The following is a 10,651-nucleotide window of genomic DNA, read 5'->3' on the forward strand; positions in this document are numbered from 1 at the left end:
CTGAGGATAATTAGTTAAGCAGCCATTACTGGGTAGTAGAAAATATAGTAAACATTTGTGTCTCTCTGGAAGTATAAAGTGACCATATTTATTATATACTAACTAGTGTTCGTTTATTCGTACTACTACTAACATCTTGTGATTGTCGTCGTGATCTTCTTTTTTCCGTTATAATGGATAATTTTATTAACAATTTAGGATTATTTATGATTTTAAGAGAGCAACTACAGTCGCTGTCTGATAATAAAAAACTTTCAATTCCTACAAAATCAAAAAAAATGAACGTGACCGAAGAGAAAAGTGTTGAGCCCCAAAACTTCTGTGCGCACTTTTGTTCAAATATAAGTGCAATATGGAAACGAAGTAGTCGCATGTTAGCACAGTTTATAAGAAAAAAAAGTGATTGGTTCGAATGTGCAATAAACTGGCCCGAAGGCATGATACCTAAAGATATCAACACTGTACAGGAAAGGCTCGAGATTTCTAATACTGAAGATGTTGAAAATGTACCACGCTCTAATGTACTACAGAAGCCTCGACATCTACTTTTACACCTCGAAAACCTTTTGAAGAATTGGGGTCCAGGCACATTGAACAAATTTACCAATCGCTTTCGTTATCCCCGGATGAAATGAAAGCTACTACAGTTGCTAGTTTGAGAAACACTGGAAATGAAGATGTAGGAGAAATAATGAACCACTTGTCAAATCACCCCGAAGATCTAGAAAAAGTTAAGGAGTATTTAATTACAAGTAAAGTGAAAAGTAGTACATATTCTCCCGATGAGGCAATATTAGTTTCACTTAAATTAAGTGGCAGTATATATATCCAAGAGAAGCAGCAAGTGAAAATGGGTCCGATTTATACCCTTCTTAATATAAAATTAAGCAAGAAAAGACCAAATGTTATCCAGGGAAAGACGAGGTAATTATTAATGAAGAAGGAGCTGCTAATATAATGCAAGCATTACTAAACTTGGCGGTATATAGGCTTTTAAATGTGATTACTTCGGATTTGGACTCGGCAAGAGAGCCTATTTGCTTATAAGCAAATAGGCTTTTTTAATTATCCTCAGTAACTAATGTTAACTATCCTGATAATTACAGAGATTGATTAATTAGAGACCTACTAAATGTATTTTTGTTAGGTATTATGTAATTATGGGTATTGTTGCGTGCTTTTACTTACTAATCCATATCAAATTTAACTTAAAAGCACTTACGAAAATAAAAATAAAGGTTTTTATTCTATGTATTTATTCATTTTTTTCGATCCATTTATTTGGCAGAGTTGCAAATTTATGCACATGTTCATAGCATCAAATGATAGTAGACTAGACAAGGTGTAAGAAAAATAAAGTTTCAAAGCGGGACCTCACGGTACTTAGCAGGAATTTAATTTAATGTGACCCGCTCCATACAAAAAAATCACAAAACACATTTTTCTGACCAAACTATAAAGTTTTTGTAATTTTTGCCCAAAACAATTATTATTGAGATTAACGAGCTCTATCTATCTACGTAAAAAAAATTGTTAAAAAACAAAGTTGGTCCCTAAGTCACTCAAATCATAGTATCGATCCACTGTGCGGCGTGCGTGCTCGCCGGGACGCCTCCCTGGGAGCTGGAAGCGGAGGCGCCCGCTGCGGATTACGCCTGGTGATGCAATCTCCGCTCCAGGGGGGAGCCGCGTCCCGGCGCGGTGGAAGTTCGAGCGCGGAAGCTTCAATTTCGGCGTGCCATGCTCGAGGCGTGTTCTCGCCGCCTAGCGGACCCGCCTATGGGCGATGGACCTCTCGGACTAGGTGAATCGCGACCGAGGACGTCTCACCTTCCGAGTGCTCACGGGACACGGCTGTTTTGGTTGCCTGCACCTCGTCGCCCGGAGGGAGCCGACGCCGAAGTGCCATCACTGTAGTGGCTGTAACGAGAACACGGCGGAGCACACGCTTGCGTACTACCCTGCTTTCGCGGAGCAGCGCCGCGTCCTCGTTGCAAAAATAGGACCGGACTTGTCGCTTCCGAACGTCGTGGCTACGATGCTCAGCAGCAACCAGTCCTAGCAGGTGATGCTCGACTTCTGCGAATCCACCGTCTCGCAGTAGGAGGCGGCGGAGCGGGAGAGGGAGAGCTCTTCTTCCCTCTCAGCGCCGTGCCACCGCCGTGCTGGGGGTTGGAGGAGGGCATTCGTCCAGCTCCGGCCCCTGTGAGGAGGCAGTCTCCTCCCGGTGATGGTCACGGGGTGACCTGGGGGGGTTGAGGCTGCGCCGCACGTTACCATCACTCTAGCGCGCTGGGACCAGAAGGATGGGATGACGCGTCGGCGGCTGCGGCTTGCGAAGCGGTCCGCGTTGTCGTCGTCGCTGTTGTCGTCGAACAGACTGCGGAAGAGCAACCCGGTGGTGTATCGCGTTCTGACCTGCCAGGCAGGTTCTGACCCAGCGGGGTATTCCGGATCACCAGTGGCATCGCCCGGGTGGCCTGGTAGGGCCGCCGTACCGCGGCGACCGGCGTCGTTGGTCGTCGACTATCGCCTCGACGACCTGTCGGTCGGGCGTCCTCGGGGTAGCGCCGCGTTTTTGGTTGTAGTGTTGACCGCGGGAACCCCCTTACTCTGACCGGGTTTTGACCCCGGACGGAGATCGGACGTCGGGTGTAAGAGTCCAGGGAAGTCGTTTAGTGTGGTAGGGCCCTAAAATTCCTTAGGCCCGCGGTCTGCTCCCAACACCTATAGTTCGTCAAGTCCCACATACCCCGCGCGCCGCCTAGGCGCGGGGACCCCGTAGGAAATTCGACCCCGGTCCGAAAAAAAAAAGTATCTCGCCCCGTCGCATGTATGGAAGCGTACTGTTCGCTCACGCGGCCAACGGCGGCGGCCACGGCACCAACTTGAAACCCCTTCAAGTTATTCAATCCCGTTTTTGCAGGATAGCCGTCGGAGCCCCATGGTTCCTAACGAACGTGGATCTCCACTTGACTCAGTCAGTAAGTATCTACAGTCGACATCGTTGCGTCACTTTGAAAAGGCAGCACGACATGAAAACCCTCTTGTCGTGGCCGCCAGGAATTACATACCCGATCCTGTAGACCGAATGGTAAACAGTCGACGTCGCCCTAAACACATCATTACGGATCCTCCCGATCCATTAACGGTGCTTTTAGGTACCACAAGCACCGGTCACCGTCCTCGTCGAACCCATCGCTTGCGACGAAGGGCTGGACGAGTGAATTAGCCCTTAGACACAGTCCACTGAGTTTCTCGTCGGATATTCTTAGAGGGTCACGTTTTCGATCCGGTGGTAGATTCTGTGAGGCACTGCTCTTGTTAGGGCCAGTGTTAGCAACACTCCCGGTTAGAGCCACGTGAGCTCACCTACACGTTAAGGAGAAGCTGATATAGCCTCTCAAGGCTATCAGCATAGGTAGGGGGGAAAAAATTGTGAATGGACGTCATAAGGACCCATTTTACCCCCTTTCGGCTTTACGGGTAGTTTTGTAACACTATTTATAATAATAACCTGAGTTTTTGTAGGATTAATTTGGTCCACCGGATCGGGTATGATAAACGACAAGGTCTAAAAGCGATCCTTCTACAATGTTTTTTATCGCTTAGTCTATAATAAAACTAATTAATGTACCTACTGTTTCGTACTTTGAACAATAGTAAATATCTGATTTTAACATAATCTTTAAGCTTTCAAATTCGGTGCGGAATTTTTTACGAGCTTCTATGTTAGGATGAACTTTGCTTTAAGGCAAGGCAAATAGAACAAAACATTATTGAGCTTTCTGTAGTTTGATAGATAGATAGATAGATTTGATCAATTGAATTTTAGAAAGAAAAAGTAAAGACATCAATTTGAACATTTAATAAAATCACGAAAAAAGATTATAAATCGTTATGACATTTTAACAATCAGAAATGGGCACACATTTTCTGTCCGCGTTGAAGACTAAGCCGTCGTTACAGTGGCAGGTTTGAATGAGGGCGCCGACGCAAGCGGTGTTAGTCAGGTACGGGTCGTCGCAGGTCCTCACGCAGGGGTCATCAGTCCAATGGGCATTTTCAGGGCATCCTGCAATACCCAAGAAACGGTCTGAATTAGTTTAGAATGTACATTGTTCTTCGGCGCACGATACTTCTCGTAACAAGTTGCGGCGGCGGTCCAACCGACCTCACCACGTCGATGTCGTCGGTCGTATCAACAAAGGCGTCTTTAGTAGATCGTAACGCTGAATCAACTAAGATGGGCAGACGAACTCACCGCTCTCTCAATGTAAAGGGCTTCTTGGCTGACATGAACGCTGTCATTACCTTGAAACATGAAGTCGAAGGGGTCCCAATAAAAAACGGGGTCTTTACCGCGCAACTTGCACACTGACCTCAAAACAACCACCCTCTTAATTCCGTAACAATCACTATATTATGGCTCCCATACTTGTAACCATTATATTGTATTGTATTTGGCGGAAGTAAAATAAGATAGGTTCGGTGATTATTTTAAATGGAAAACGAAACATAGGTTAGATAAAAACAAGCATCAAAAACACACGTACCATATTCGGTAGTGCTGGCCTCGAGAGCCATCACGGCGACAATCAGGAACACGATAAAGTATTGTTTGGCGGCCATCTTCGTGATATTTTTCAGACTACAGCTTTCCAATAACTATAGCTCTGTGATCCAATGCATCCTCTTTTATACTGAGCTGTAACGATACGAAACCGCAACTATCTATACATAGCGACTAGTGATACTCGACCTGTGTGTGTGTGTATGTGTGTGTGTGTGTGTCGTTGCGCTTATCTGCATAATTGAATATCTTTAATAACACGTATTACGTTTTAACACCTTGCCTCTCATTTTCATTCACAGTGGGATTTTGTTAATACACTTCAAGAAATAAAAATAGTATGGGATACTCGGCTAGAGAATCAATTAATAACACTCTTATATCGTCTGCATCCATTTCCTTTAAGTTCAACTGACTTACGTGTGATAGAGAAATCTTGCCATTAGACCGTTATTTATTGACGGTTTATAAAAGTAATACTAGTTTGTTCTCGGCATACCCGTAACTTCAGACATAAAGCTCATCCAAGCAATACAAAGTCAGATCTAGTGAACTTCAAAAAATGTACTGATAGGGGACCAGAAAGAAAAACATTTAGAAAGAAAATAAACACAAAAAATACATACTGTTACGCGCTGGGGCTCGGGATAAATAAAAGTACCACCAAAGTACAAATTAAAACTGTATTCAATACTCAGAACACTCACAGAACACTTTAAAATTTTCAATTAACTTCTTCCGCTTCGCTTCAGGTGATCCGTTCGCTGTTTTGCTTCTTATTACTGACTGCGTGCCATCTTTGCTACGCTTTTAAAGTCGATACGACATCCCTAGAATTGTCGAGGACATTCCTCACAAGTCGAGTATTTTCGGGGTGTATTTCCGCTATCTGACAATAGATGGTGTTGTAGTTTTCGAGCGTTGTAGATGTTACTAAATCAAACGATGCAAACGGCAAATTTCTTTTAAATTAAATAACGTATTTATTTGGATAAGGATTAATATCATCTTTATAAAAACATCTTCACAAATTATAATGCTTTATTTAAAAACAAATTTGGTTAGCGTAAAAAAGGTTATAGTGAGCCAACCTTCAAATATAGACATATGCTGGCACGGACTTTTTTAGAGCTTTTAAAGAGGGAACAATTCTGTCATACATTATCTAAGCGAAACTTTAACCGTTTCCGCAGCGCACGCAGGGGAAGCTTTGAAAAGAAGAAAAAAAACCCGATTTGGTAACATTATGTATTGGTGCTCCGCTTGTATTAGTCTTAGCGTGATGTAACATAGCCTATAGCCCTATAGCCTTCCCCAATAAATGGGCTATCTAACACTGAAAGAATATTTCAAATCAGACCAGTAGTTCCTGTGATTAGCGCGTTCGACCAAACAAACAAACAAACGAACTCTTCAGCTTTTTTTAATATTAAGTATAGATAACATATCTGTTTTAATTTGATTTGTTATTTGTAATCTGTTTCTGTATTATTAAAAAAAAACCAATTTAATTAAAAGGAGTTCTTCGAAACACATCAAAGGAAGTTATCACACACACGCGGAAATAGAATTATCTCAATTTATATCACAGCAGCGGTATCCTGCGATTTCTTTGAAATTTCGTAATTCGGATTAAAATAGACAAGTTACACTTTCCCGGGACAAAGAGTTACTTTTATCACGGTCATTAAATTCGAGTTGATTTGTAGATACTTTGGAACATGAAATCGCAAGACATCGAACACAATGTTGTATTTGTTGCAGTGGAAACACGCGGCATTGCGCGGATCATTTAACTTACCTAAAAATTATCCTAGGATATATGTACACTTTAGCTCGCCGGGGCGCCACCCTGGGACCTGGAAGCGGAGACACTCGCTGCCGACTACAGGTGGCGCGACCTTCGCTCTAGAGGGAAAGGGCGCCATGGCGAAGGAGTGATTGGATCGCAGAGGCTCCAATCTCGGCCGTCCGTGCTGGAGGCGTGGTCTTGTCGTTTGGCGGACCGGTCGCCCGGCCTCCGTAGTCCGTACCGTTGAGACAGTTCTCGCGGACTGGGTGGGTCATGACCGCAGATGCCTCACCTTCCGGCTCACACAAATGCTTACCGGCCACGGATATTTCGGCCGGTACTTGCTCAAGATCGCCGGGAGGGAACCGACGGCGCAGTGCCACCATTGCGCAGACCACGACGAGGATGACACAGCGGATCATAGATTGGCGCGTTGCTCTGGATTCGACGAGAAACACGCCGCCCTCGTCGTGAGCTGCGCCGTCTGGTTATAGTGTTGATCGCGGTAGCCCCCTTACCTCATCCGGGTTCTGTCCTCGAAAGGGATCGGACGCTTGAGCGATGAGTGCAGGGGTGTCGCGCAGTGGGTAGGATCCTGAAAACATCCTTGGGCCTGCCGTTCGCGACCGCCAGTCCCCGGCCCGAAAAAAAAAAAGTACACTGTGCTTGCGCGTAATTTCATCTAAATCGGCCGTTTTTGCGTGATTTGTCAGTACCAGTCATGGCGGTCGTCAGTCGGCTTCTGCGAGGGCACTGAGATATTGCAGCAGAAGCAGGTGATAAATACCGTAAACCCCACATTAACAAGAAAACAACAACACACCAAGAAAATGCTAAAAAGTCAATTCGAGAAGAGAGCTTCCAATAGATGGACGTAATGTTAGGATGATCATTCATTTGCATAAATAAGCGTGATTTATATTTCTCAATAACTTTATTTATATCAGATTTTTGTTGACTATTCAAATTTTTTCAGATCCATTGTAAATTCTTTTTCTTTTAAATGTTCATTAAAGTTTATGAAGTTCTTCTTTTTTTACACGCTTTATATTAACTTCACTTGTATGTATGTTTGTATGTTTGTAACTGACTCCTTTAGACGCGATTTTGACCCACTTTAAACGGGCAGATTTCATTCAAACTTTGTAGATTTATCGAGGACCGATGACAATACATTAATTTGATAATTAAGTCGTATCTATGTAACAGGTTTTTAATAAAAACACGATTTTATGCAAAATTATTAATGGCATACAAAATTTAGAATAATGCCATCTAGTACCTAGATATTTTAGAAAGTTGCATTGTTACTATTGGAGGGACAATTTTGTTTTGTAATACCGAAAAACTTCACGAGATGGCGTTACAAAAAATCCCTTCCCAAATCTATAAATCCATTGTGATTTTCTACGAATAAATAATATTTATTCGTGTAGGTGTAGTGTAATATCGTAGGTGAAGGTATTGTTTAAGATGTTATGAATATTTCAGTTTTGATTTCATCAAAATAACTTGAATTTTACTACTGAATTCCGAAGAAAATACTAATTAAGGCTGAAAATACTAATTCGGATTTTTATTCAAGCCTCTTCTAGTAGTTTTTAAATTACATTTATGCGGATTGATGTTTCAAAGCCTTCAGATTTCAATTTTAAAATCTGAAATAATTAATAATAGCGCCATCTACCAGATTTCATTCAAACTTTGTAGATTTACCGAGGACCGATGACAATACACTAATTTGATAAGATTATCCATTATTCAATTTGCAAAATAAGATTTTTGCCAATTTATATAATTTTTATCTATAGTCGAAAAGGCAAGAATTGATGTTAAAGTACTTAATAGTTTTAAAAATACGCTTTTATAGAAAATTTAACTAAAAATGAAATATAAATAATAGTTTAAAAAACTAAAAAACACGCTTCAAATAAAATTCAACTAAGAAATAGAAAATAAATTTTAATAAATTTAAATTGAAAATAGTATAAAATATATTTTATTTAAAAAAAAGCGTGCGTACAAAAAGCGTAACTGTTATTTATTTCGTTTACATCTGTAAAATTCTCTTTTGTAAAATTTCTTGAGATTTTTATACAATTACCACATTTTCATTCTGAATCCTAACTAAACTCCTTTATAGTATCAGGTCCAATTAGAAAATCGTATTGGAAGTCTTTTCCGTCTACAATAAACACATCAATTCTCTTCTCTATATTAAAAGTCAATTTACAATGAAACACAATTTTTCATACTACAACCCCTATTATAAAGTCGGAATCAGTTGACGCACTCACTCTTTTGGTCTGGACATTCATCAACGGTACGCATTTCCTGATTTGTTAAAGAGGAAGCCATCATCACAGTGGCATGTTGGGAGCAATGCCGCTGCGCAGCTGGTGTGTTTCAGTTCTCTTTCAGCGACACGAACACGACACTAATGACCCGATCCTGTAGACCGAATGGTAAACAGTCGACGTGGCCCAAAGCACGTCATTACGGATCCTCCCGATCCATTAAGGGTGCTTTTAGGCACCACAAGCACCGGTCACCGTCCTCATCGAACCCGTCGCTTGCGACGAAGGGCTCGACGAGCGAATTAACCCGTAGACACAGCCCACTGAGTTTCTCGCCGGATCTTCTCAGTGAGTCGCGTTTCCGATCCGGTGGTAGATTCTGCGAAGCACTGCTCTTGCTAGGGTCAGTGTTAGCAACTCTCCGGTTTGAGCCCCGTGAGGTCACCTATAAACGTTAGGGTGAAGCTGAAATAGCCTCTCAAGGCTATCAGCATAGGTAGGAAAAAAAAACAACACTAATGCTAGCGTGTGAGTGAGACACATTACCGCGTACCGAGAATTACCGAATTTATACGATGTCAAAAAAAGGGATATCCAAAATGCGTGTTTGAGGAAAAAATGCTACCAACAAAACGATGCCTCCAATGAACACTACGCTAACTCCAAATTCGTAGATTTACAGGAGGAGCATTTAAACGAAAAAAGTTGATAAAATCTTTATTATTGCAGATATATTTATGGTTTTTTTGTCTAGCTAGCTGATTTACCCTTGCTTTGAACCCCATTAATAATGATTAATTGTAATACTTTTAACATAGTGAAGCGATTTGCGTGAATAATGAAAATTTCAAAATTTTGAGTTAGAGTAGTGTTCATTGGAGGCATCGAAAACAGAAACGGATCCTCTGTTAGTGGCGCATGTTGGCACGCACGCCGCCTCTGTTCGCTGTATATTTATAATATTTATCCACATGCTTTGAGTTTCTACATTTAAAAAGCGTGTTTTCATTTTGTTTTGTCATTAAACAAGTGCGAATTTTATATGTGCATCTGAATTATAATCAGAAGTTATTTAAATTGAATATTTAAATCAATACTAATTAATATTAGAAAATATTTGTGAAAAAACTGTGCTCATCAACCTTCCTGAGTGCTCCAATACAGTTGAGGTTAACTATCCGTAATTATGTATTATTAAGTAATATAAATGACAAAATTATTATTTAATATAATTCATACTAAATATTATTAAATTATTAATGTTACATATTTATTATTAATTATTTAATAATAAACAAAAAAAATATTAAAAATAAAGTATAACTTCTTACGCGCGTACATAAGTACATGCACCCTTTTTTTTAAAATATGTGTTTTGTGCCAACTTAGGCCATAGAATGGTTTTTATTTCGATTAATGGTCGCAATATTTATTAATTAACAATAAAATGTTTTCTGTTAATTATAAGTTTCATAAGTCTAAAACAGATGGTGCCTTAAATCAGTTTTTTTTTATTGCTTAGATGGGTTGACGAGCTCACAGCCCACCTGGTGTTAAGTGGTTACTGGAGCCCATAGACAATGTAAATGCGCCACCCACCCAGATATAAGTTCTAAGGTCTCAGTATAGTTATAACGGCTACCCCACCCTTCAAACCGAAACGCATTACTGCTTCACGGCAGAAATAGGCGAGGTGGTGGTACCTACCCATGCGGACTCACAAGAGGTCCTACCACCAGTGATTACGCAAATTATAATTTTGCGGGTTTGATTTTTATTACACGATGTTATTCCTTCACCGTGGAAGTCAATCGTGAACATTTGTTAAGTACGTATTTCATTAGAAAAATTGGTACACGCCTGCGGGATTCGAACACCGGTGCATCGCTAGATACGAATGCACCGGACGTCTTATCCTTTAGGCCACGACGACTTCGAAACAACTTTACAGACAATTGTAATACTGTCTGACATTAATATCTCATAGAT

The 10,651-nt window shown here is 41.0% G+C and overlaps 1 protein-coding gene across 4 annotated transcripts; it reads right to left on the reverse strand.

Moving 5' to 3' along the window:
* Positions 1-3,853: 3,853 nt before the first annotated feature.
* On the reverse strand, positions 3,854-7,600 carry LOC101738162 (fungal protease inhibitor F-like). Of its 4 annotated transcripts, XM_062677037.1 has the most exons (4): positions 6,375-7,600; positions 5,200-5,462; positions 4,557-4,708; positions 3,854-4,075 (listed from the first exon to the last, which is right to left on the reverse strand). In XM_062677037.1, exons 3-4 carry the CDS (start codon positions 4,630-4,632, stop codon positions 3,909-3,911), a joined length of 243 nt encoding a protein of 80 aa, XP_062533021.1. In that variant the 5' UTR covers positions 4,633-4,708; positions 5,200-5,462; positions 6,375-7,600; the 3' UTR covers positions 3,854-3,908. The 4 variants fall into 4 exon arrangements, with proteins under 4 accessions (XP_062533021.1, XP_062533019.1, XP_062533018.1 ...); XM_062677035.1 differs by lacking the exon at positions 5,200-5,462; XM_062677034.1 differs by having other exon boundaries at positions 5,200-7,600.
* Positions 7,601-10,651: the final 3,051 nt, after the last annotated feature.

Source organism: Bombyx mori, chromosome 3 (assembly GCF_030269925.1).
Source record: "Bombyx mori chromosome 3, ASM3026992v2".
Lineage (NCBI taxonomy): Eukaryota > Metazoa > Arthropoda > Insecta > Lepidoptera > Bombycidae > Bombyx > Bombyx mori.

Coding starts and splice junctions, on each gene's coding strand:
- LOC101738162 (XM_062677035.1), bottom strand. CDS start 4,632: ATGGCCGCCAAACAATACTTTATCGTGTTCCTGATTGTCGCCGTGATG. Junction 4,076..4,556: donor GGCCAGCACTACCGAATATG/GTACGTGTGTTT, acceptor TGGGTATTGCAG/GATGCCCTGAAAATGCCCAT.